Genomic DNA, 27,574 nt, shown 5'->3' with positions numbered 1-27,574 from the left:
TGGTACCGCTTTTAGGTCTGTGCCATGGATGGGGAGATAGGTAGGTCTGAGGCCTCTTTTACTGTGTGTCTTCATCTTCACACTGGAAAGACATGTTTGCCTAATAAAGTGTGTTGTTGTTGTTGTTGTTGTTTAGTCTGGACTTCTTTCTCTTACTCTACAACATTCAAGTTAATAGACAGACCTTTGACTGCTTTTGCCTTCCTCATGCCCGTTAGTTTATTAGAAACGGTTGAGTAAGATGCGTAAGCAAGAAGCCGTATGAGAAGGTATGTTAAAGAAAACTAGGCCGCACGCACGGCCAGAGGTTCCAGTGGCACTGTGGAGTTTGAGAGCTATCTGAACGGTCAGTGCTTCCCTGACTGCAGTTGTTTGTCGGGCCCTGTTCTTTCCCATAGATTCATAGAGAACAAATCGTCACTCTGTCCATAATGCTTTGGAAGTTGCTTCTACTTGAATAAGAGGCCCCCAAACTTCTGTGGTATTTAATTGAGTAATAGTCTACCTGCATCCAATTTGGAGCCACTTGAACTTGTTGGAAACCAACATCTCTAACCCTTGAGTGTATTCTCATTCAGTTCATGCCGGTGGTTTCTACCCTCCCCGTCTCCCCCCTTGGATCTCAGACTAGCCACCTAAAGAATTTAGCGGTTCATTGCAGATCCACTAAATCAAAATCTTCTACTTGGAAGCTCAGAAACCACAGTTTGCAAGCACAGCAAGGCAGCATACAGAAGGTCAGACTCCTGGCTTTGGGGAAGCAATAGGTGTGTGTCAGGCCGAGCTGAGGACATGGCCATGAGACCGTGGCCTCATGGAGATGAGGTAGATGAGAGACCTGGGGAGTGAGGCAGGAAATAGATAAAACTTACATTCCGTGAATACAACAAAAGGTCAAAGAAAAAGAAAAGCTTTTCAGTGTCCCAAGGATCCTGTTAGAAGATGGATTTCAATGGCCAACCATGCCAGGTCGCCACATTTCCGTGTGTTTGGGCTCACGTCATCTACTGTGTGATGTCTGTGTGTACTGTTTTTATGGTGCGAATGCCTTCCCAGCCTGACCATGGAACTTACTGAGCCTTGCACCATCCTTTTAATATTCAGCCTGACTTTGTCTCATTTCAAAATGTCCCTTGTCCTAGAGGTCCAGGAAAGAGCCCCTCTGCTAGGATCCCAGCATGTCCACTTGGTGTTTACTAGGCAAATAAACATGACCAAGAAGGGCCATCTCCACTGGCCTGAGGTCACAGGGCAGATCCCACTTTTCACATCGTGAAGTAGGTTAGGTTAGAAACGTTACAGAGCATCTGAACTATTAGTTTGTTGGGCCATTAAACCACGGTGCTGTGAGGGTACAGGCTGAGCCCTCTCGAGAACCAAGCTGGCTGAGCCTCCGTGGAAGGTTTTCTTTTCTAGAGACACACTCTGTATGTACATTGTGAGATAACAGAAAGAAAAATGTTGGAAAATAGGCCAGAGGTTCTGAAAATTTAGGACTTTAGGCTTGATCTTTACCAGACTGTGACAGCCTCTGGCTCATCCAGGAGGTGCTCTAGCTGGCAGATGTTGCATGCCTGGTCACCTGAGTGTTCAATCAAGGTAGCCATGCTACCTTCAGGGTGATGTTTCTTTTTCTAGTTACCTTACATTTCAGACGCAAAACAACAGGTGGCCTCTTTCATTGCATGAAAGAGCTGTTGCGTGGGGACATTTGGGAAGTTGGGAGATATTCTCCTCCCTAGGAAAATAAGACCAGTGAACCAAAACTCATCTTTTGGTTTGTGGAAATACATTATAGCTGAAGGAGAAAGTGCTGTGTGGTGACAATGACAACATTGGGGTTGCAGTTCAATGTCAACAGCTCCCTACGTGGTGACCTGCCCCCATCATCTCTAAGCCTCTACTGGGTAAAGTTTGAGGGAAGGGAGGCATGGAGAGATCAGATGTTTACCAGAAGTATAGTCAGGAAACAGCATGTGCAAGGTGAGCAAGCCATATCCTTCCAGGGTCACTGTGCCGCACAGTCTGCTGGGTCATTGTTGTGTCTAAGATGTGTGCCAGTGGGACAGCTTGGGCACTATCCAGACTGTGACTGATGGCCACTGGTTGTTGTCTAGTAATGGACTGAAAGGAGTGGAGGCACAATATCTGTCTCACAACAGAGGAGTGTGAAATACTCCCCAGTCAAAGGAATGTACAAACCAGTTGGCTCAGACCCTTGGTCGTCTTCAGTCTTCATCCTGCTAGCCTCTTTGAGGGCTGTCTCTGTACATTTGTATAAAAAGTAGAAATGATACCAGAACATTACTGCTTTAGGATTAATTTGTATCTGTTAGTTGATCGTCTGTGGTCACATATTGCTTCTAGGGGACTCAAACAGGGCTAACACCTTTGTTCTTTCATGCTTACACCTCGCTCTAGCCTCATCTTCAGTAAGGTATTATGGGTCGTTGAAGTCCCAAGTCTCCGCTTACTAACAATAAGATACTGGATAAGTGACTTGAACCCCTGGAGCCTCACTTTATCTGTCTGTTAAGTAGGTCTACCGATACATACTTTATAAAGTTTTCTGTTGGTGAGTTATAGGAATTATAACCCCTGTTACAGGGGCTACAGGAAGGCTGCATGTATCACACACTGCCATAATTACCTCTGAGGTTATCTTCCCTTCTGTTGCCGCATGCTGCTCCTCCTTTCCTTTCTCTCTTAATTTGCTAGTTTCTTTGCCAAGGTCCCAAGACATAACTCTCATCTCTGGCTTCAGTAAGGTCTTTATGGGATTCCTACCACCTCTCTGTTGAAGACTGGTTATTTTGTTGTTGCTGTTGTTGTTATTGTTGTTGCTGCTGCTACTGTTGCTGTTGTTGCGTCAGAGTTGCCTGAGCTCTACAGTGAACACAAGGTTGTCCAGTGGCAGAGCTGGAGTCCTAGCGAAGAGAATGGCTAGCAAATCCCATCTCTGCCGTGCACTAGCCGAGTGACTGCAGAGGGTTACAGTTATCTTAGTCAGCCCCCTCAGAGGCCTCGTAGACCCGTGTCTAGGGACTATGGTCTTGTCAAACATTGCAGGCATTCACAGCAGCACTCTCAAGTCCAGAAACAATTAATTTAGCACCTGTACAACAGAATGTAGCAACATCTATCCACTGTGGAGCAGATAATTGGTTCTAGTGTGGAATGTACTTCTATGACTCACTGGGACCCAGTAGCTACTATGGAGTTTAGACCCACGTCTCTCTTGTCATAACTCTAAATCACCGTCTCCAAGGGCAGTGGGAACAGAAAGAGTCCTGTTTCACAGAATGGTATGGCAGGGGATGGCACCATTGGAAGGTTGGCCCTGGGAGTAGCCATTGCCACTGATGAGGTTGGACTGTGCACTCCAGTCCACCAAGAGGTTGGGTTTTCATGAGGTAGAGAGATAGTACGAGCAAGACACTGAAGTAGGAGGGTAGACTCTGGTGGCTGCTGACTGATGGTGGAGGGTGCCGGCGAGCTTTAACCACAGTGCCCTCCAATCCCAGAGGTCCTGCCTGTTAGGTTGTGACATTACATAGATGTGCCCTGACCCATCTCACAAATTGGACATCAGTGGATTTAATTAAGATCAATTAGGCATCCCTCCTTTGTTCAGACACAATGCCTTATTTGTTTGAAGAGAGGGAAGTTCTATATGACTTGAAAGCTTCCTGCTTCTTCATCTGCTCCTTTCCTCATGAAGAATGAAATGCCATTTGGAATAATGCAAAGAATACATAATCGGCCAGCAGGCAGGACTACATACTTTTTCTGTGTGCATTTTCTTAGAGACCTTTGACTCAACAGGGACCTACCATCTCAGTGATGCGACTCCTGAATTTCCCCTGGGGTCCAGCCTTAGGCGAGGCTTCGACCCTGTCATCCCCAACATGTACTAGCTTCGTGAGCCTATCCTTTCACCTGTTCCCAGGATGGCAGGTGACTGGCTCAGGAGGAAATCCACAAATGATTCTGGCAGGAGGAGGCTTCGGCCAATTGACATAAGCCAAGCAAGGTGGTTAAGGGGTGGGGGGTGGGGGGGGAAGTTGCATGGTCAAACAGCACAATTGTATTCGGAAATTAGGGCATCTCATGCCTGTATTTGAGACCTTATCTGTGCAGAATGAACCGTGCCATGAAGCAATGTGTGACTGTGACTTATTCCATGCAGCACAACTGCTGGTATTTCATAAGGTCCCTCCCTTGTGTCTGCCACCCTCTCACCCCTGCACCTTTTTGGGTTGTGTTTTGTCAGTCTTTGTGACCAGGGCTTGTTACTTCTCCAGGTGTGCCTCCTACCTCAGCCTCCCTATTCTTGGGTCTGCTAGTGTACACCACCATGCCCAGACAGCAGGATTTGTTCTCCAGACCAGAATCCCAGTCAAGGCTGTGGAAAGTTTCCAACACTCTGTTATTGTGGCTCTTCTCGGCCTCACTGGTGACTTGGTAGTGATTGTTAAACTCTAAAATCAAGCTACCTTTAGATCTTGTTTGTTTTGAGACAAGGTCCATACTGTCAGGCTAGCTTTAAATTCACTGGGTTAAGAATGGCCTTGAACTGGTGCCTCTTTGTTCTTTACCACAGTGTGTGTGTGTGTGTGTGTGTGTGTACATATATGAATATATACCATGTGAGTACCCAAGGAAGCCAGAAGAGGGCATCAGGTCCCAGGGAGCTGGAGTCACACATGACTTTGCACAATCACATAGGCACCAGGAACTTAACCCAGGTTCTCTGCAAGAGCAGCAACAACTCTTAGCAACAGAACCATCTTTCCACCTCTCTTTCTATCCTTAAACCATCTTCTGGTTGTTTTATATAGGGCTGTAACTATAAGCAGATAGTGTCTATAGATTAATGTCAGCTAGGCCATGTTTTTTCCAGCTTTCTCTTTGTCTGGGAGAAATATGTAGACCCTGAAGAATGGAAATGACTTACCCAAAGCCACAGTATTTATTCATGACCATATGAGGGATAGGATCCAGACTCACTGAGGCCTCCTTGGATTATAACAGCTTTGCCTGCCTCCTCCTGTGCCTGTTGGACTGAGAACTCTCAGGAAACTTCATGAGCCTTCAAAGACTGGTTTCAGGAATCCAAGGTTGCCTATGAGAATATACCCCTCAGATTCCCTTCCCATGTTCCTGTTTCTGAAGGAATCCTCTCTCTTCAGCCTCTGCTTCCTTCCCTCACTCTCAGAGCAGGCCTTCTAACTTTTCTGTCTAAAACAGATAGACTCTTAGACTTTGCTAGGCCGCTCTTAAAGGTAGGGTGTTAAGTGTCTGTGTGCGTGTGATCGCTGACTATTAAGGAAAGAAAGGCGAGCTGTCAGGAGCTTCTGGGCTGCAGAAAATGCTTTCCATGTAGTGGTTTCCTTGCCACGACATGTGGAAGGCAATTATCTTTGGAGGGGATTCCGAGGCCCTGTGTGGGCTTCCCCGGTGTAAGATTTATTGTCGGCCGGACTGGGTGTCCTTTCTAAGAGCATTTACTCGGCATCTAAAGCGCTGTCAGGAGTATGACTTCTGAATGCTTTGGAGGTTGCAACTGCTAAGCTTCTTCTTCCCATCCCCGAGTTATATTTTTGAAATGCTGTGCAGGGATTTGTACAAGCTGCACTCTTCCCATGGACACCAACAGGGTCGTACTGTTAAACCTCAGCACACCACTGTGGAAATTTAACCCCAAAAAGCCAGAGCCCTGCAAGTGCTGGGTAGCTGAATGGGGCCTTAGGTACAGCAGCTTCTCTTTGGAGAACACCTCTGTAGCTACTGACTCAAAAAAGTTAAGCTGGGTTTTTGGTTTTGTTTGTTTTTTTTCCACTTACAGACAGGCAAAAGCAGGTCCCTACTCCATTTATGGGTCTTCCAAATGCCAGAAGAAAACTTGAACTTGACTCAGCTAAATATACTAGATCATGAAACCTCAGGGACTATTGAAACGGGAACAGTGGCCCATTACTGCTAAGAAGGTGTTTTATTGGAAATGAGCTGACATATTCTCCCTGGAGATTAAGCAAGAAAAGGCAGGGTGCCCAGCAGCCATGCAGGTTGCTCTCCTAGGCAAGCTAAAATATAAAACTTGCACTGCTGAGCCATGAACCATGAGCCAGCAGGCAGTAGAAGAGACGGGTGCAGGTTCAACCATTTAAAGCACCACACTTCGTTGTTGGTACCCCTGTCCCACCTCCTCTACTTTGCTTCAGCCTCCTACTCTCTGTATTTCAGACCCTTACACATCTCCCTGCCTGGCTCTTGAAAGTTGTCTTCAGAATAAATTGAGATAGATGAAATTTCCTAATCCTGGCAGGCTTACCAGCAGAGGGCAGGCGTAAAGAAGGTTTTGACACAAGGGTGTGTCAACTCAGGGTCAGAGGAGGGTGGCATGGCACAGGAGGAGGATTCCCTGAGCTTTGTTCCCAGGGCAAGATGGGACCTGCCTCCCCTGCCTCTTCGCCTGCCTGTGGCACACTCACACCACAGACCTTCTGAAAAGCTGGCTCCACTAAAGGTGGTCAGTGGCTTCATCTGGCATCAGCGAGTTTCTACGTAATTAAACCTTAAAAAAATTTTTAAAAGACTGTCATTTCCCCTAACAGCCATCGTTTCATTTCTCTTCAGTGCCCTCTTGTTGTGACGCTTCCTGCCCAGGGTTAACATGCAGATGAGCCGTAGGTGCTTGTCACTACATCTGTCACTAGGAGGGGCATGATGATGCCACTTGGTGCTGATGAACTTGACTACCCCTCCCCCATCTGAAGCATAAAGCCCATGGGAAGGGGGATTTTCTTCTGCCCTAACACGTGTATGATTTTGAGAATTTTACACACATCTATGTAATCTGTTATAACCCCATGGCAGAAGCAACACACTAATAAATTTCACATCATACTGAAGCAAGAGATTATAGTTTTATCATAAACAAGAGAGGGTAATTTATTAGTCAGTTAGATGCAGGGCTTGGAGAGATTGTAGCTGTTTCCTTTGGATGGTTTTGTTTACCTTGGTGTTTGAGGAATGCCTTCACATGTATCATGAAGGGTATTTCTTTTTATCTCTTTTTCTTTTGAGACAGTGTCTCGGTGAAGAATTTTTAAACTTTTTAAATTCATTTTGGTAACTGTTTTCTGCAGCGCACACACCCACTATAAGCTCCCTGAATGTTGACATGCCATGCCGTGTATGCATATATAAATTACTCCCTGATATGGGCATTATAAAGTGTTGCAATCAGGGAAGATGTGAATGGCAATTTGGAGACTGTGATAAAGAGAAATTTAACCTCCACTGCAACAGAGACTTTTCCCTTGGCCAAACTAATAGGCTCAGATGAGAAACAACATAATTAGTTTCACTGTCAGCATAGAGGTAACAGCGACACAAACAGTATCGATAGGCAGGCTCCCTGCTCTAGCTCCCTGCAGATGGATGATGTATTAATTTATATTTTTAAGTAAAAGCACTGCTTAAATCAAGACAGAAACGGGGTTCCTTAGAGACACATGTCCAAATCTCAGGAAAGGGACATAGCGGTTGCAATTTAGTAACTAATTGGCTGGCCCGGCTGCTGGTCTTTGGAGGAATACTATAGGGGAGTTCCTTCTGAAGAAGCAATCCATCAGACATGGTGCTGACTGGAGAAGGACCTGAAATCTCTGTCCCCTGGCTTCAGTAAAAGAAACACTTGATAGATTTTTTTTTAAAATTCTGTCATAATATTCTGGCTACTCTACTAAATTAGTTGGAAAGGGCAGGGGATATTGATGCAAGCATTGTTTGGAAGAAGACCATGAACTTGCATTAGATTTTGGCCTCTCGGACACAGTTCGTTTTTGGATCCATCCTGGTGTCCTTTAGTTGTATGCAAGCAGCTCTGGGCAAGCAGATGCTGAGAAGCACGTGGGCCAAGGCCCCGTGACCGTATCTACCTCTCTGCTGTGGCACCATTCATCAACATGTCGAATAGTGTCATGAGAGGGTGCTCCCTCTGCCTCCTCCTCTAATGCGTCTTGTCTCCAGTCCCCACTCAGAATAGGCAGTGAAGCCTTTCACTTTTCTTCTGTGTTGAAGGCTGGGCGGCTCTGCAAAAGCAAACAGAATACCCAGCTCAAGTCCTAGGTGTATTATTTGGTGGTTAGAGTTTGGTATGGGATCATAGTAATCTGTTCTTAAATGCACAGCCAGCTGCACAATGGACTCATTTAGCAACTGACAGGTTTCTTAATATGTGGTGTTTGAACAAGACTGTGTCTGTTGTGGGTGTTAGGATGTGGGCATCAAAAATATTTTTAAGTACAGTATTTATTGTTTCCTTCACTCTTCCTTAAACATCAGCCACCCTCACCCCTACCTCAGGTATCCGGTTTGTGTAATCATCAAACGCGCCCCCCCCCCGCCCTCCCCACCCTTTTTCGATTACCCAGTGTCTGCTTTGCTTTATAGAGCTGTGTCGTGAGGCATGCTTGAGTCACAGGGAAACAAAACCACTCTGCCTTTCTGGGTTTTTGTTTATTTGTTTTTGTTTTTCTGTTTTGAGACAAATTGTCATGGAACCCAAGCTGGCCTGGAACTTGTTACATAGTTGAAAATAACCGTGAACTCTTGACTCTACCTCCCAAGTACTGCTATTACAGACATGTTGATCACCAAAGCCTGGCTCCCAGTTTGCGTTACTAAAACTCAGTTTCTTCCTCCAAAAACTAGGATGGCAATTTCCATTGAAGTTACAAATGCATCAGGCCCTGGGACTGAGTAACTGAAGCTCATGCCCCCACAATAATAATCTTATTTTTTTTTTTTTTTTGAGCTGGGGACCGAACCCAGGGCCTTGTGCTTCCTAGGCAAACGCTCTACCACTGAGCCAAATCCCCAACCCCATAATCTTATTTTTTTCCTTTTTTTTTTTTTTTTTTTGGCTTTGTCTTTTTTGTCCCAGCTTTCCAAAACAACCTCACATTGGAGGTAATTAAAAATGGCAGTAACTATGATTCTCTGTTCCTGGAAGGTTTGATATTTTTATATTTTCCTCAAGGCATAGAATGTAGCAACTCTCCCTGAATGCCAGTCTCAGGGTCAAAACCCTTTTGAGGCCACCCTAGGATTCCCAGAATTAGCCCAGTTGTCCCAGGCTCAATGAGAAACACAGGTTTCTCATTGGTGGTGGAATTCCTTCCCAGCACTAGCCTCCTAGTCACTGCGCCATCTATCTGTTTGGAGAGGGCGGACTGGGCTCCAGGTGGCCACCAGGCTGTCTGCTAAGACATTTCCCTCTGTCTGGTCTAGAATCCTCTTTTCCAGTCCATCAGCCCTTCCACACACAGCTTCCCCAAGGGACCTTCCCAGCGCTCTCGGTGCTCCCTCCTGCTCTGCAGTCCCATGGTGCTCCCAGCCACCACTGTGCAATTTAGCACTTGTGTTACCATGAGCATTGCGTCAGTCCTTAATTATGCCGCGTAAGACTGGCCTCCACAGCTGGGTCCTAAGCGTCTGTAATGTTGTTGTTTGCCTGTTTGTTTATTCTTTGTTTGGAAGCTCCTGGAGACTCTTAACTGATAAACACTGACCTTTGTGGAGGAAGCCCTACTTGTCAAAGCATGCATGAGTTTTATGGGTGCCTCCTGCAGATCTTAGGCTGGAGGAAACACGTCATTTATTTCAAGCTCACCTCAGCTTTGTTCACACTCGTTAACTCTCAAATTAATTAAAAAATTTTTTTTAAATCACTGTGTGTTTCAAAATGGCTGTTTCTACTTTTTGAGGGGTGTTGGTTTGGGGAAAAACTTACTCTATTTTCATTTCCTGCTTTGGGGCTTCTGCCTACCCTTCTGGAAAGAAACACCCTGTTTCTTTAAAACTCAAGAATTCTACTGATGGAGGGGTTAGGGTGTTCAGGCAGATTCAAGGTCCTTCTCGAACCCTGGTCCTCAAAAGCCACCCTGATTCTTTATTGAATATTCATGAAAGGGTGGGGTGGCATTTATATGACCTGGAAAAAACAAAGACCATTAAAAAATTTGTTATCTGACACAAAACACTTCGGGGTGAAGAGTGGTGTGTGCTGAACCCATTTAACACCTGAATAGATGGGGAAGGCAAGGGGTGCTCTTGCATTTTCCTGTCAGATTCCTGGGGCGGGGTGGGGAAGGGATGTCTATCTCTGGCTGACCTCACTGAAGTCCAGGCGATTTCTTGATTAGAAATGTATCAATGTGCTTTCTGGTTTATAGCAACCTACATTTAATGCATCTCAAATTGAAAAGAACTTTTAAGTAAAAGTCTTGGAATGTACTGGGTTATACTTTGTTGCTTTTTAAAATTGTTTTTATTGATAAATGAATAATCATTGATTCCACTAGTCTGTTTCCTGATTATTTTCAAGAAAATAATAATTTTCAATAAAAATTTGTGGGTTGGTTTTGTTGTTTTGTTTTGTTGTTTTTTTTTAAATACACAAACCAGAAAGTTTTTTTAAGTTTAGAAATAGCATAATTGAGAAGTGATTTCCGAAGCTGCTGATACCTTGTATAGGCTAATCTGCCACTTAAATCCTGACACTAGAGCCAACAAAGTTTAGCATTATTGGTAACTTTAAAAGGGGGAAAAAACTGCCCTTCGGCTCTTGCTCTCAGCATCTAAGCAGTGAGTTGTTTCTAACCGAGGTCATCTCAAAGTGCCTGTTGAGAGGCGCTTTTGTTGTGGCTGATGTTGCATAAATAAGAAAGGAATTTCAAGAATTATTTCTTAGCAAACGTGTGGCAGCTGTCGTTCTAGAGGGGAAGTAGCGAAGAGGCACGTTGCGTGGTGAATTATTTGGAGCTCCATGTGGGGTTCCTTCCCTGCGTCAACAGGCATACTTTGTGAGGTGGCCTCTGGATCCGCAAGGGTGGCAGGGAGATGAAGGCTGGGCCCCACCACCGACGTGAAGTGAAAGTTCTCCACCGAGGCGGGTTTTCGAGGAAAGGCACAGCCTGGCGCCCCGCAAGCCTGTCTTTGGGCCGGTTCGGTAGCTCGGAGCAGCTGAGTCTGTAGGCTTGCTTGGCGGAGGGCGCATGGGGGGCCCTCCTGCTCCGCGTCCCGGAAGGTTAGCATAACTCTTTGTCAGTTTCGAAGAGGAAACAAACAAGCCCTTTCCCCAAAGCCGGCTGGGCAGCGGGGCCCAGGGCACAGAGAGAGAAGGGGGTGGGGGGAAAAGGAGATGCGCGCCCCGGCGCGGTGCCCGGCTCCGGCCCAGACGTCAGCCCGAGAGGGGTCACCGGGTTAACAGCAATTAAAGAGGAGTTGCTGGGGAGACAAAAGGCGGGCGGCGGGGCCGAGCGTCGGTTTCACCTGCCGCGCGCGGAGGGGGCCGGGGCGCGGGGCGCGGGCGGAGCCCATTGTGTGGGGCGCAGCGGCGGCGCGGGGTGTTTAGAGGCGGGTTGTGATTGGTGGAGCAAGGCGGGGCGGGTGGGCGCGGCGCGGCGCGGCAGCCCGCGAGCCCGAGCGCCCCTTGCGCGTGCAGTCCGCCTGCACCGAGGCCGCCGGACCCAGCCCGGCCCCGCGCGGGCGCCCCGAGCCGGCTGCGCGCGCCTGGCGGCTACATGGAGAGTGTCAGGTTGGTCCCGGTCCTCCTCCGTCTTTGCCCGCTTCGCTTCCTCCTCCTCGTCTTCGTCCTCCTCCTCCTCTCCCCCAACCCATCCCATCATCCCGGGCTCTGCACTGCCAGCTTCCCGGGGTTCCGGGGACCTCGGCAGGGAAGGCTGGGGTGCCCCGCAGCCTTCAACTTGACTCTCAGGTTCGCCGGCACTAGCCCGGGCGCTGTTGATCAACTTGGAGTGGAGTTGCGCTCTGGAAGTAGAGGCGGAGAGGAACAGGAGGGTGGGAAGCCAGGCCTGTGGGTCCTGGACACAGATCTCCCTTGCTCTCTGTTGCGCTCTCTTGTCTCTTTTTTAAAACTGTTCCTGCGTGGAGTTGGGAGTTGGAGGAAGTCCTGCGTGTATTTCTCTTTTCCTCTGCATCTTTCCCCGATGTTGGCATTTCATTTTCCGCTGGTGTGGCCTTCACGCAGCCACTTTGGTAAAGCCCTTTTGGCTATTCCTTGGTGCCATCCCTCCACACCACTGGTGTGTCTGTGTGTGTGTGTGTGTGTGTGTGTGTGTGTGTGTGTGTGTGTGTGTGTGTGTGTGTGTGTGTGTGTGGCGGGGGGCACATCCATCTGGGGTATGTGATTCCTGTCACTCCTAGAGTGTGTGTGAAATAGAAGAGAAGCCTTCAGTCTCAGTGGAACCAGTGTGGCGGTTTCTTTTGCTTCTGGTAGTTTGTTTCTGTCTGTCCAGGCGCCTTTGCAGCTTAGCTGTTGATATTCAAGGAGTTCGCACCCACGGTAAGGAGGAAGGGAAAGGAAGGAGAGAGCCCAGCACCTCGGCAGGCAGGCAGGCAGGTTGTGCCGTGCACTCCGGCAGGTTGGAGATCTGCATCCACTGTGGCTTTACTTGGCTGCGTTCATAAAGTAGTAAGCAAGGTTTGGGGTTTGAAAGGGCAGGAGCCTGAAGGCTTGTCACCATGAACTCTCATCTGAACTGGCCCTAAGTGTATCTTACTCAACTATCAGAACCGAGATGGTCAGTGCAAACGGGACTTTTTTTCCCCCCTTCCAGAATGGGATGGGAAGCAGAGGACCTTTAGGAAGAGGCTGGTAGTTTGAGAGCACAGCACATGTAGTGTCTTCCTCCCTGGGGTTAACTCCTTCAAGGCCTTCCGGTTACAACTAAAATGTCTGATAATTGTTTTATGCTCGTCCACACAGACCAAATGTTCTAATCAAGCCCATTTAAAAATGCAAATCACCTCATTTCCATAGATTCCAACATTCTGAAAGTGACACATTTGGGGGAAAATAAGGCTGATAACAGGAAATGTGAATCATACTATCAGTGACTAATCTGCCTAAGGAAAAAAAAAAGCTTACATGTGTTTTATCATTAGGAAGTTAGGGTAAAAAGACGATTTCATTTTTTTTTCCAGTTCAAGATGCAAGTGGCTTCTTTAGTTCCGAGGTGGTCCTTTTTGCTTTGTTTGTTTGTTTGTTTGTTTGTTTGTGAGATTTCCATGAAGATATATATGTGCAGTTTAAGGAGGTGTATGCGGTAAAGTGTTTTAAAGTCGCCTGTTAGTGTTAGAGTCGTCAGTCACAATCAGCTTGAGATTCCACATCAGGGTCTGATGTTGCACTGTTGCTATTGCTGCTTATGAGAATAGCAGGATATCGTGGATATTTCGGACTCATCACTCAGGAAAGCAAATCGAGATGAGCAATTTTTGCAGACAATTTTGGGGGAGGGGGAGGAGGAAAGCCTCTATATTTTATGTGGTTCTTTGTAGCTGCCTGACACATTTAAGTGAAAAGTGTGTAAAAATGAAACCGAAATACAGACTGCCTGCCCAGACACTAGCTGCCAGTGTCACTGGGATGTGATAGAACTCTGTAGGCTGACACTTGATAATCAAAGTTGATTTATTGTTCATTAGTACTGCATTAGCCCTTTCAGGCAAGACAGTTATTTGTGTAGTAGCCGTCAAGAGTAAAACTGCAAGCACCTGTCATTTTGAAGGCATGACATAAGCAACCAAACATCAAAACGATGCAAATTAAAATTGCATTTGACTATGTTAAACACCACTCAGCCGCCCCCCCCACCCCCTCCCCAACCCCGCTAAGGTAAATTAGCACAGGCCAATTCTAGTGTAGAAGAAATCAAAATGTATCAAAGACACTTGTTTTCCAACCCTAGGGACTCCTTACAGAATGCTAGGAGAGGACTTTCTGTTTGCCAGTTCGCCTGAAAAAACTACCTTTCCTCCCCAAATCTGCCTTGCAGCTTGTTTAACAGAAAGTTGACCATTTAAAGGAATAGGAAGCAGGGCCTGCCAGTGATTTAATCCAAGTAATGGATAGACGGTAGGCTTTTGTGTTGTGCTTTTTAATAAACACATTTCATCAGATGAAACTTTGGAGTTTGGGGTTGCTTATATGAAAATTGATGACATCATAGCTGGGCTATGATAATGTCGGATAATAATGTCAACGGCATTTTCTGCAGCATGTCTCACTCCGGGTTTTTTTTTTTTCTCCCCCCACTTCCCTCCCTTCCAGGCAAACAATAGAAAACAACCCAAGTGTCAGAAGAAAATAAAATTAGTGAACTTTTCGTCTGCAGCCATAGAAACGTGGATTAACTCATATTTTTTTCAGGGATGAAATGGCAGCATGGTACATGAAGCCATATAGAGTATTGTCTTCTCTGAATTTTCATTTGACAGGGATTTTAGAGGCTGTGATCTTAATTAAATCTCCACCAGCTAAAGCATTGCATCTAAAGGCATGCACTGTTGTGTAACGTTGCTTAGTTGGTAAACTGTAAGTCATCAGAAAGCTTATGATAGGAATACTTGATTTGGAAAAAAAATTTTTTTTTTTGTTTGCAGTTAAACGTACCTTAAAAACAAACCCTCTCCATCACAGCCTTACATTTGCACATTGTCAGGACCTGTCACTTGAAAGATAAACTCCTTTATGACACTGACCAGTTCTGCAACTTTTCAGCTTAGCCTCCACACAATGGCAAGAGACAGGGAAATTAAAATCTAGATGAATTAAAAGCAATCAGAGTCCAGCTTTGTCGTGGCTAACGTGGCGGGGGTGACGTTTGAATTACTGTGTCTCTGTGACGATCAGGAGGGAATGTGGTGGCCAGATTCTCAGCTCATACTAAAAAAAATTGAGTACAGTTTGTATTGGCAAAAAAAGGAAGCTTAGAGAAACTCATTTTATTATGTGGTTTCGCCGTGGATGAATATCACTAAGGGGAACTTTGAAACGACACTCAGAGTAACCGGGGAAACAGCGATCAGTGAGAAGCCCCTTGGGGTAGTTCCTTGTGATTTACAGTCAAGGAAAAACCGTAGCAACAGTTGACCAGAAAAGGTTAGAGTGACTAAAGGCATACACTGTGTGTCTCTGTGTGTTGCGTGTTGAGCTCTGCACTCAGTAACAAGGAGCTACAATCATCAAATAGCCTTGCTAAACGTCTTGGTCTTTATAATATCCAGTGCGTGTTTACCTTTATAGTCTTTAAAACAGATGTTTTTATCTGCTTGCATCCTTTTGTTTCAGGATGTGCCTTGGTGGAAGCTCCTTACATATAGAAATCATTCTGCATGGGTCCTTGTCCTAAGAGTTCATAGAAGGCTTGCATTTGTGTTGCCTGGTGAGATGTCCAGCTGTACTCTAGGGTTAGAATCAGGGCAAGAAGTCCATAACTTAATGCTTACCTGCAGCGGTGTATTGGCAGAGTCTTGACCCTGTAAGCTAAAACTGTGGTTTGGTGTGAGTTTTGTTTTCTTTTTGGTGGGGACAGCATGGCATTCCTTGAAAACTGTCTTTGAGTCATTCCAGAGTGCCTGTCTTCTGCATTCAGTGGCCCCCTGCCCCCAATAGAACACAGAAAACTCAGGTCCTCCATTGCTGATCATCTATCTGTACAACATGGGGCCTTGGGTTACTGGACAAAGCTAACCTGGGCCTCTCCTTTTAGGTGATAAGAAGGGAGACCCTTTTCTGAGTCCTTCCTCCAACCTGGCAGTTGTTTGGGGAGGAAATTAATTTAGAGTGAAAGAAGAATTCTCAAGCCCCTGCATGAGGGCCTCGTGCTCACATTGGGTTAAAGCAACTGCTCAGTGGAAGTGTAGGCTAGCTGTGCCGGTGAGCTGCTCACTGCTGGTCAGAGTACCGCGCTATCATGTTTTAATTCTTAAGCTTTATCTTGCCCTCAAATCTGAAACATCATTGTTCAAATAACTGAGAACAAGGTAAATCAACAACATCAAAAAGGTCAGCCTCTGTGATTTCTCAGGGGCTTGTTATTTTGTACTTCCCAATTCTATTTGATGTCTTGACAAAACAAGATGACACAGGGGAGAATACATTAAAATTTGATTTTTTTTTTTCATCTAACCTGTTACAGTTGTGGCAGCTTAATTTCTTTCTTTTACTTTTTTCTTTCTTTTCTTCTTTCTTTTTTCTTTTTTTCTTTCTCGTTCCTGAAGATAGCTTTTTGTTCAGTTCCTAATTGTCACACCACTTCATGAGGCCTTCACCGGTCCCCTCATTTGAGCTGATATTACAAGGCCTTTTTTTTTTTTTTTTAATTGTATTTTGACCCTTCACATGTAGGAAGCTTCCGGTTGGGTTTTTTGTCTTTATTAGAAATAAATCAATGAAGGGAGAAATTGTCAAAGAAGCAACTGATGTTTTTCCTCATTAGAATCTCATTTGCACCCCTTAGCTTAACTGTGATGTATCAGGTGAAGGTGTTGGTGTTATGCGTGAGAAACTGCATAAGTAATTCTTGAAAAGGTAGAAGGAAAATGGGAGTGCCTTGGTAAATCCGTATTCAACTTTGGAGTAATCTAATTTGGGCCGGCCTATCTATCTATCTATCTATCTATCTATCTATCTATCTATCTATACTTAGTCTCTCTCACATTTTTTGGGCTAGTATCTTTGAAGTAAGGAGACCAATCCATTTAATTGTTAGTTTTGAAAAAAAATCTTTTCTAGGGGGAAGGTAAACATTTAATTTTTCCCCATGTAACAGTAACCCATGATTTAAAACTATCTACAGATTTTCCTTGCTTGCTTTAATGGTACACATTTCTCAACAGGGTGGACGCAGTTGCTCTCTATTTCATTGTTTGTGATAATGTTTCAGTTTAAGAGACCTTAACTTAGCTAAAGTCTCTTCCCTGTCCCTTCAAGAGTTTAAAAGATTTGTGGGTCAAATCTTTTCTAAGGAACTTTCTGGACTAGTCTCCCCCACCTCCCTCCCGTTGTTCTCAGCCTTTAAAAATGATTTTGTTGTTTTGGTTAATATGAAGTGTCAGTGTATTTTACTCACTCACTCTAAATAGTTTTCCAGCCCACCTTGGGGAAAAGAAGATTGAGGAGGGAAAGGGAAAGCATTTTTCTCGATTTTAAATAGTAATAATGGTAATAACAACAACAACAACAACAATAAATAAATAAGTAATAGTGGTTTTGAGGTTGAAGAGATTAGTTCTTAGCAAGTGATTATTTTCATGTGCAGCTCTCATTGTCTCCTGTATTTAACAATTGCTAATGGGAGAAGCGATTTAATTTATGTAAACTTTACATTTTTATGCAAATGAAGCTGATATTTATTAGAGCTAAAACAATTAGGGTGGTACTTAGTGGCAAAGCCTTGCTTGCCTGGGAAAGGGTAGAGAAGCACAGTGCAGCTTTCAGCCACTCCCTGCACTGTAGACAAATAGAAAATTTACCATTTGTCTTTAAAGACCAAAAGAGCTCAGCTCTGCAAGACGTAGCTTCTTGGGGTTGCTAACCTAAAGTAACTCCTGACTGGCAGGCGAGTATTAGCCTTAACAATTCTTGCAAAAGGAAGATAGCCTCTCTTTGATAGAATGTAATAAACAAAATGATAAAAAATGAAATGCTAATTGCATTTTAAAGAGGCCTTTTTTTTTGCTAAAATTTTAATAGGTGGCTGCATTGTTGCTGAGAGAACAGTGAGCTGATGAGCGAGTGCTTAGATGATTTTTACATTAATATAATAACCATTACCTGCCTTAATGCTTTGCACAGTATTATGGTAAAATAGCTAAGTCTAAAAGAGTTACACAAAGAGCAGCATTCCACAATGAAAGAGAATTGTACTTTCCACATGAATACTATGCCTTGTTTCTTTCTTTCTTTCTTTCTTTCTTTTTTCTTTTAAGACAGAAATATTATGTCAGAAATACATTTTCCCCATTTTGTGATACAGACCTTGCACGGTGCTTGATCTGAGTTCAGCTGGTTTTGTTTGCTTGTTTTGTTGTTTTTCAACTTTATTTTATTTTATTTTTTAGTGACACAGAATAGAATTTCCCTGCCCTTTGGTGTCTGCTGATCGATTGTATCTATTAGCTCTTAATTCTGAAACCTGGCCTATTATTTTCCCAGGTGCTTACTGGTACACATACAAGTTAACTTCCTTATGATCCTAGAAAATTGGGCATAATTCCTTTTTTTTTTTCTTAAAATAGAGCCTTTTTTTTATTTGTTTGTTTGCTTTTGTTTTGACATTCTAGACCCTTCTAATTTAGTTTGTTTTTCTCTCATTATGTGGCTGACTGGGTGACATGGCCTAACCACATCGGCTGCCACCCAAGCTCCAAGTGTGGAAGGCAAGTGAGTTTCTGGGGCCGTCCATCCATGTGGCTCATGATTAGAGGTTGGAAAATAGTTCCCAAATAATTCTTTGAAAATAATTTAGTGGAATTACTGTGGTAGACAGTACATGAAAACAGTGTTTCCTTTTGACCAGCCCTGTTACCTGATTTGTACACACAATAATTAGGAGAGGATGTGAGTGGACAAAGTCTATGTGTGTTTATGCTGGCCAGTGTTTACTTGCAGTTAACTTCGGTGTAAAGGAAAGGGAGAGAAAGAAATGATAGCATGTTATTGTCAGTATTTATATTGTGTCATCTTGCCTCCCACCCAATTCCTTCAATTGTCTCCTAGATTAGAACCAAGTATTGTTTCTAGGAGGGTGGGTTTTTTTTTCTTAATTGTTTGTTTGTTTGCTTTTGAAATCTTAACACCCCTCCTCACCATTCCCCATCCCCCCCCCCCACCCCCCACCCCCAAGTAAGAGAAAACAGAAAGCAGAGTGCATTGTTTGATAGTCTGCAAACATTCCAGCGGTAGAGAGGAGGGGAAGAGCAATGCCAGCTTTGCTTGAGCCGTTACCAGCAGTCACTGGTGCTCAAGATGCTTCTCTAGTTGCTGGTATTCAGCGGCAGCAGGCCCGTACTAGCCACGCTCAGATGGCCAAGCACAGCTGTATTTCTGCCATTCAGGCGGGTTTGCGTGCACCTGGGTGGGCCACGCCCCACTGCTATCAGTCAGCATTAGATCCTGCACTGGTTTTACTTTCTTTCTTTCTTTTTTTTTTTAATTCATGCTGTCCCCTGGAAGCACAAATAAAGAGTGTTAACTGTGGGTGTGCATGTGTCTTTAAGTTGAGTTTTCCAATGCTTTAAATGTCTGCCAGAAGTTTTATTCGAATTTCTGATCCCTGAAGGCAGCTAGACAGAATCATGCTAGGTCTTCATAAACTGCCTCCTGTGATTCATTGTGAGTTCATACAGCTCCACACAGCTATAATACAGGGATATTTTTTTTTCTTTGCCTTATATTTAAATTATCTTCTGAGGAAAAAAATCAAGAAATTAGCTTCAATTCCCGGATATGGCCCAAGCCCTTGTTAGCTACATGAGGCATCAGAAATGACTTTTAACTCCAGGAGGGTAAGGTGGGTTGTCAGGGAGTTGGGGGTTGTGGGGGGGGGGCGTAGTTTAGTTTTTGTGGGACACTTCCAATGAGGGCCCTATAAATATTAGACAGCTGTAGTTTAAAAACTCACATGACTGTTTTAAATACTATTGATTTAAACCACTGGCTAGATTTTATGAATCAAAGTGTAATTCCTAAGCTTTGGCCATATTTCTCAATGCTAAACCACTCTCTCTCGTGCGCCTTTAGCTGCTCTCCAGACATTCAACACGGGATTAAATGATAGCAGTTACAGTGATCAATAGGTGAGGGCTGCGACAATCACTCTTGCTGTTAATGACCTCAGTAGTAATGGGTAATAAAGTGTGGGCTGTAATAGCCCCTCGCTGGTACTGCATGCCCTCTGATTCCTAGTATGAGTAGGCACTGGGTACATGAGAAAGCTGGACACTGGGAATTAGGGAGTGTATATATAGGCCATAATTCTCGAGTAGTTACAACCTTAAACTGTGCTCCTCCCCCCCCTCTTGTTTCTGTTCCATTCAGATACTTTTCTGAAACCTTGCTATATAGCCTCTTGTCCTAATAATATGTTGGAGCAGAAGCTTGAAGGGGGTGGAGGGGCAGCTAAAATGTGTTCTACTGCATTTGTAAATGAAGCTCCCTTGCCTACTTTGGTGGCTGGGAGCTAACTGGTGTGAGACCGTGGTTTCAGATGGTAAAAGCCAAGTTCAAGCTATCAGGATATAATGGCCCACTTCTGATTACTCAGAAACCGCTTCACTCGGAGGAAGGGTTACTCAGGCTTCTTGTGCCTGTCGCTGGCTGGGCTGCGCCTGCTGCTTGAAGCGTTTTATTACTCATCAGACCCTCCATCAAAGTGTCCAAAGGGAACAAGCAGGGGAGAGTCAAGTTCATTCTACTGTTCTGCAGCTCGACTGCCAACAATGAAGAAGTAACTGTGGGAAAAGGAGCTGGAAACCATTGGCTCTCTGCGAGGATTTAAAAATTACCCGCACCTGTCAGTCTTCCCCTGGTCACCCTTTTTTTTTTTTTTTTATTGACAGTGAAGGGGCTGTGGTGTTTCTCATTTAAAAAAAAATACTATTTTTTTTACCATGCCTAAAAATAAAAGGCTTTAAAAAATATGATAAAAAAGTACCCAGTAAAATGAACACATTACCTACAGTTGTTTAAATCACCTTTATTTAGGGGTAATGTATACACTGTAGGACACACTCTTTATCCGGTTGAAAGGGATGCAATATTCATACATCTATGTAGCCCCTATAGTGTGTCCATCAACCCTTCCCCCCAACCTACCTGTGCCACTTTCTAGCACAGGGGTTTCGGATCTCTTTTAAAAACGATGATGAGGTGGTTGTTTCTGTACTGTTTCCCTGCCATGGTTCTCTTAGGCTTGTGATCAGCACCAGTTCAGATTTTACACCACCCTGTTCCTGTCTGTTTTCCTGTCCATTGCCATTAGACGTTTGGCTCACGAGTATTTGTGTTGTACGTCATCCAAGAAATGCAGAGAGAGAAAGAAATCCCAAACATGGCTCCTTTGTTTGCTTCAGCAAGCCTCCTGTATGGCTCTGAGACTCTCAAGGAAGAGTAAACTTCTATTGTGAGATGTTGGCTTCAGGGGCTCCGAAGATAGCAGTTGGCACCCGGTACACATTTAAAAATTCAGAAAGTTTCTTCTGGATGAAGACAAAGTCGACTAATTGGAATTAATGCGTAGATGGTTAGATGTTTTCATAATGTCTTCTTGGCGTTTGCCCTAGACTGTACGCAAGTTCAGTGTTCCAATCATTGGTGGTATTTCATGCTGCGAATTATCTTTTTAAAAGGATAATTTATCCATTCATATACATCTGTCCCTTTTTGCATATAAAAATATTCAGACATGCCCATCTGTTTTAAATTACAGTGTAACTACATCTACACTTAAAAGACCACTGCAATAGGAAGAATTCATGGATGACCTCCCTGGGTTGGGTTAATGACATTTTCGGAGTGTTCTAGCTTGTGTTTTCTAAACATGTGAAACGTGCACACGAACCGCCCCAGATGCCCTGCAACATACAACACACCACCACAACAGGGGAGAAGGCTCACTGTATGTGAGTCTGACCTTCAGGAACCATTTTTAGTTCATCAAAATTAGTGATGCTGAGAAATCGGGACATCAGTGCATAATGAGTGTGAAATTAGGAATGAGAGCTCGCTATGCAAATGACAGGGCAAGTCATGTGAAAAAGTCAAGATAAACTGCATATTAAGACATTATGTTACATAAAATTAACACTCCGTTTCTCTCTTTTGCTTACTGTTCCCCCAAAAGATTTTTTTTTAATCTTTTATCTTCTGATCAGCTATTGTCTGCAGGATTTTTTTTTTAAGTGGTGCACAGGCAAAGTGCAAAACATGTTATTACCTTTTATTGTAATACACGAGATGACAGCAGAGCCTTTCTAACAATATATATCCCTTACAGCTTCTAGCTTCTTGCTGGTATATTTGCTTAAAAACGAAGAAAAGTAAAATGCTTAAATATTACTCTTAGGAGACATTTGGCTCTTGTCTTTTATTGCATGTATGTGATTTTCCTTTCTTTTTATTTTCTTATCTTTTTATGGGGTGGGGCATGATTTTTTTTTCTTTTGGAGTACAGGGACTGACAAAATGGTTCTCATGTAGCCTGAAAATTAAACACAAGCGCGGTGATTATTTTGAATAGCTAAATTACATTCTAGAAAGCTCGCAGAATCCGTAGCGTTGTCATTAGGTATCCGCTTGAATACAATTTGTGTAACCTTGGCCAAGACAGCCTGTCATTTTAATGTCAGTGTTTTATCTGAACAAGACATCATCCTTTCAGATACAGTATGCAGGTTCCTTGCAGAGATGCCCGTGCAGAAACGTGTTAACAGTTGCAAATACGAAATGCTATCAAGTTCATCACTGTAGCTGTTTGTCACTGAAATGTCATGGAAAGCGGCTTTTACCGGTATCACATGTAATAGGAAAGAATTGAGACATCTGTATGCTGGGGGAATAAGGCAGGGTAAAAGGCATCCCGGGAAGGTCTGTGGTTTCAGTTCAGAAGGTATGTCCAAGGTTCTGCCACCAGCAGGGCTAAGCATCCTTGATCCTGAAAATCACTGTCCACAAGTGAAGTGGACCGTGCCCGCCGTGACTACAAAGCTGCTGGTTCTCCTTAACATCCTCCCTAAAACAAAAAATAAAGTGTGGGTTAACTTCTTGACAGCTCATTTTGACTAGAGATCTGACGTTAAAGAGAACAAGGATGGATCTGTCCTTAATCCTGCTAACATTTGTTAAGGTGTGCTCTCTACTCTGCTTGTAAGGTTGGCCAGAACCCATCCTGGCTGCAAGGTTTTCTTTCACATTTCTTGACTCACCCAGCATCTGTGATGCCCTGAGTTCGATACCCAGCGACAATATCAGAATACAATTGATAATGTTAATTGCACAAGGGTTTGCATAGGATCTGAGCTTGTATCTCTTTGCCATGCGTACATGGGAAATTATGTTCAAGTCAGTTCTTGAAGAAGACTGAACCTGTGAGGCTGTGCGTATGTGGCTTCCTCACTTCCTATTGACACTTCATTAATGTTCTAGGTTCCCGTGTCAGTGGCTATGATGACACCTCAGGTTATCACTCCTCAACAAATGCAGCAGATCCTCCAGCAGCAAGTGCTGAGCCCACAGCAGCTCCAGGTTCTCCTCCAGCAACAGCAGGCCCTCATGCTTCAACAGGTAATTGTCTTCCTCCTGCCCGCCCTACAGAACCCAGACCCCCACAACGTGATCCAGTTCCCCTCCACCCATCCAGTTGCTTTCCCTGTTGAAGAATGAATATGGCAGGCCAAGCAGGACAGAATCCCCATCCAGCCCCCTATTTTGGGTGATAAGTGTGGCGTCTGTGCCCCTGAAGGACTGGAATGATGTCACATGTTCAGGACTCCAGTCTGGAGACTGCCCCATGGACCGAGATGAGGGCTGTAATAGGACTTAGTAGAAAAAGATCTTTCAAGCTTAGAGGGCTTTTCAGTCTTTTATTTGGTAAGCCAAGAGGCTTCCAGATGGCATGAACCAAAGCAGCGTGAGGTACACACATTGGAGGCAAGTTTATACAGCCAGCTCTCCAAGTCCCTATTTCAACCCCAAAGCTTACCTTTAAAGATGTGCCCCCCCCGCCCCCCCCGTGGAAAGAAGAGATGTCCCCCCCCCCCCCGTGGAAAGAAGCATTTTGGAGTTCATTGATTTCAGGGCAGAGTTTACTTTTTCCACTCATGCTGATGTTCGGATAAACTTGTGGCTATCCTTGTTTGTCAGGGACATAAGACTCAGACTCAAGAAGTGACCTAAACCCGACAGACAGACGCTACAGGGATAGACGTTACTACCATATAACAATGAGGATAGGACTTGGAAGGATGTCCCCAACACTGTTGAAGCATCCAAGTGTGGGGCCCTCCTCGCCACACTTCCCATAGCTTAGGAAACCTGAGCCAGAGACTGACCAGACCCTGCAAGGCCATCAAAGGTCATCCCTGGCTTTATTTTAATTAATTTGTGTAGAAAATGGTATGTTTTTCTTCATCAGTTCATTTTTGAGATTACTTCTCAGACCTTAACACCAAGAAGAGTCAGAGTGCGTTCGATTTATTGTCGGGTTTCAAAGTAAAAGGTCAGGCCATTCCAGATAAAAGGATACTATTTTTCATATCACGGTTTGTGCGTGGCACGGAAGGGGACGGTGGGTCGCGGTCTTCCGTTACTTACCGTCCCCTCCTCTCTCTTTTGTAGCAGCAGCTTCAAGAATTTTACAAGAAACAACAGGAACAGTTGCAGCTTCAACTCCTCCAACAGCAACATGCTGGAAAACAGCCGAAAGAGGTATGGATGATGCCTATTTTACTTTCAGACCACAGATCTCCGGGGACTATCTAGTGGCTATTAAACTGTCATTCATCTTTTAAATAATTGCCCGACTCAGCTGACTCGATCGGTTCTCGGCTTTCAGACGGAGAGTTATTGTCCTGTTTGTGCTAAGGTCTCCGGATTCCTTACTTTACATTAGCCACTTCAGTGTCCCTCTGTGTGGGGACAGCACCCTGAGCAGTGTGTTCTGGGCTCCATTTGACCCAGCTGAGGACCAGCATACAGCTGGGGTGGGGAGGGACAGCATTGAAAGAGGATGCACACGTACTGCTTCTCACCATTTGATTGTCGGTCGGTTTGTTTGCTTGCGTTACCAACTCAAGCGTTTGGGCAGGTGGCGATGGCCCTCTGCCTCGGCCAGCTACCTTCTTGTGAGGTTAGATGGGCAATGGAGGCATTTAGAACATGATTAAACACCGCTATCTTCATTTCACCTCACGCATGTTGAGCGTGTCCTAGTCGCCTGATGCGTGTACACAAGTTAAGTTAGGGGACTCATCTGCACTTAGCCGAGCAAAACAAAACAGCAGCAAACCCCCTGTCCCCGACTCCTCTGTGTACCAGTTCCCCGTAGTGTTTATAATGTATTGCATTTGGCTGCTCTGCCCATGTACCTATGCACCATGGGATGTCCCCAGGGGTTCCCACCTCGCCTTCTGCATGTCACCATGAGTCTGAGGGTGCTGTCACTTCTGAGAGCCCTTTGAGTGCCACTGTGCCTAGGTAGGAGGCTATCCTCCCAGCCCTCCACATTTTCACAGTGGTCCAGAGCTTTGGCTTAAGGATCTCTCCCTTGTAACCACCAAATACGTAGTTCCAGGATAGCATCCTGCCCTCTTTCCTTGGCTTCTCTGGCAGCCCTGCACAGCCACTTTTGCTCTGTGGAGGGAGTCTTGCCAGGTGACTGCCTCCACATCCCTGTCCCTCACCGGAGGATGGATGCTGGTTTTACACATGGGAGTCACCCAGGTTTCTCTCCCTATGCCGGCTCCTCCCTTCACACAAATTGGGTATGCTTTCTATGCTCTGCCAAGTCTCCCCACCCGGGAGTCCTGTTTAGCAGGCTGCTTGTAAACCCCCTGGGGAGCAGGGGCAGTTTTGGGGTAAAGGGGAGGAGGCATATTAATGAAAATGCTGACACAACCTTAAGGACCGTGGCTCGCTACCGGGCGCTACTCTAATAAAAAAGGGAGCAGATTAAAAAGTGTCTAAAATGTAAATCTAAAGGACTAACAGTAATTAAAATGGAAATGGCACGGGGAGGGAAGGCATGTAATTGTGAGATATCACCCTGCAGAAGGCTCTCAGCTTTGTTTTCTTGGCTGTTTTTCTAATTCAGCCGGGCTTACTCATCAGTGGCAGTTCAATGTGCCTTAATGACTCTGGGATTGCAGGCATCACTCCGGACAAAGAAATGATTATTGTGCGGTCAAAAGAAGTTCAAAGACAAGGAGGGAATTTCAGTTTTTCCCCTTAGAGATCCACATTCAAGAGCATATAAATTAAGCCAAATGTTAAAAACCACAGTCTGAAAGCTGACTTCAAAGTCACAACTCTCTAATTAATGAACTGCGAGCTTCAGTTTGGACAAGTTGGGGTTTGATGCGCCCATAAATCAACATGACAGGCCTGTTTCACAGTCTCAGACAGTGCTTGTCACTGAGTCACATCAGATGTAAACACAGCAGAAAAAAGAAGGGCTATGAAGGAGGTGCAATTGATCAACAGAATTGGTAAAAACCCACTTTTGAAGCACATTATGCATGATCACAGGAAATGGTTACAGCCTCAAGAGGTTTCCCGTCTGCTGTTGCTTTTTTGAATCAGATTTCTCACAGCCTTCAAAAGGGAGAAGAAGAATTATGGAGTTTCTCCCCCGTGGCTTGCAGGCAATAACCCCCTGTTGTTATTTTGTGCTTCTTTCTTTTCAAAGGCGTCAAAATTTAGTTTTTTAAAGATCTTTAACTCTCCATTTGAAGACACACTAAAAAGGGGCCGCCTCGGCCACTCTTATCAGTTACCAGGGGCTGCGTTCTTCCTTCCCATCGCCACTGATGATTAACCTCTTATTTGGTCTTGTAGACAGAGTTTGGAAAGCACATCCGCGTGCTGGGAAGACAGGAAAGTTCAGAGGAGCTCTGAGGGCTCCAGAAAGACATGGAGCGGGGAAGTTCGCCAGCAGAAGAGTTCCCCAAGTGCTGTTGTCAGGAAGGGGAAACAAACATAATATACCGGCATCTGAGTTTGAGCAGAGAGTGATGGCGAACTGAGCATGTTGTGTCCGTGGGCAAAGAGAGGAGCATCTTAGTGGGTTTTTGTTGTTGTTTTGTTTTGTTTTGTTTTTGCTTTTTGTTTTTTTTATCCCATCTTGAGGACACTGGGCTTGCTGTGGTCCACGGTTTGGTGACCCCGGGGATATGTGACCTTAACGTACCTAGAGGAAGGCAGACAAGTGGAGTCAGAAGAGTGCCCTTGGGTTTCACTATGTGTTCACAGTGCCCTGGACTGTTACACTAGTAGGTGGGAGATCCTGCTTTTCTGAGATGTCAAGGGCTCCTGTCCCCAAATCATCATGCAGCTGATGGTCCTTCTGTGCTGTACTGAAAGAGTCAGTTGGTGGCAGCTGTGTGGTATGGCCTGGTGGTGATAATTTTGACAAGGTTTGAACATAGACATCTGCAGATGGAGCAAGCATCTTACTCTTTTGCCTTTTGCCGAATAAGCTGTGATTAGGGACTCAGTGTTTTCTGTAGTCAGGTACCTCCTCTCCTGTCTTCCCCCATTTTTTGGTTATGTCTGGCTCCATCACCAGAGCACAGTGCATTTGTGATTTTTTTTTCCTTAAAGTTGTATATGCTTCCTCCCTGGGAAGTTCAACATCACACTGAACCAGACCCAAGATGCTCCTTTGGAGTTAGGGTTTTGCTGATGGTGTCAGAGGTGTACCCAGGTACACTATGGAAGGGACAGCTCCTGGATCCTGGACTGGGGCAGTTGGAGAAGTAGATGGCAGAATTCATTTTAAAATGAAGCAGGGCGTGTGTGTATGTGTGGGGGGGGTGCCATCCTGTATGATGAGGTGGCAGAGTTGATTGTTTTAAAAGGGCCGTTTGTCCTGGGCAGTTATGACAGTTTATGTTAGGCAGTAGGGAGTAGCCAAAGAAAGGAAAACAGACCTTTGACTGCAGCTCTAGGGAGGGGACCCGAAACGAAAGGTTTATCAGA

The 27,574-nt window shown here is 44.8% G+C and overlaps 1 protein-coding gene across 36 annotated transcripts in view; it reads left to right on the top strand.

Annotated features, from left to right (window-relative positions):
- The window catches only part of Foxp1 (forkhead box P1), a 691,302-nt gene that overhangs the window by 577,419 nt on the left and 86,309 nt on the right, over positions 1 to 27,574 (top strand). For 26 of the 36 annotated variants that reach the window (XM_063285823.1, XM_063285824.1, XM_063285825.1 and 23 more), the window contains 2 exons: positions 23,024 to 23,161; positions 24,215 to 24,304. In XM_063285823.1, the coding sequence (XP_063141893.1) occupies positions 23,024 to 23,161; positions 24,215 to 24,304 (228 nt within the window). Of the gene's footprint in view, positions 1 to 4,629; positions 11,099 to 11,455; positions 11,609 to 23,023; positions 23,162 to 24,214; positions 24,305 to 27,574 lie in introns of those variants that run through there. The other 10 variants (XM_063285827.1, XM_063285826.1, XM_063285835.1 and 7 more) reach the window with 5 other exon arrangements.

This window comes from Rattus norvegicus, chromosome 4, assembly GCF_036323735.1.
Source record: "Rattus norvegicus strain BN/NHsdMcwi chromosome 4, GRCr8, whole genome shotgun sequence".
NCBI lineage: Eukaryota > Metazoa > Chordata > Mammalia > Rodentia > Muridae > Rattus > Rattus norvegicus.
Note: the sequence above shows the minus strand (reverse complement) of the source record. Positions and strands in the feature narration are given on the sequence as shown.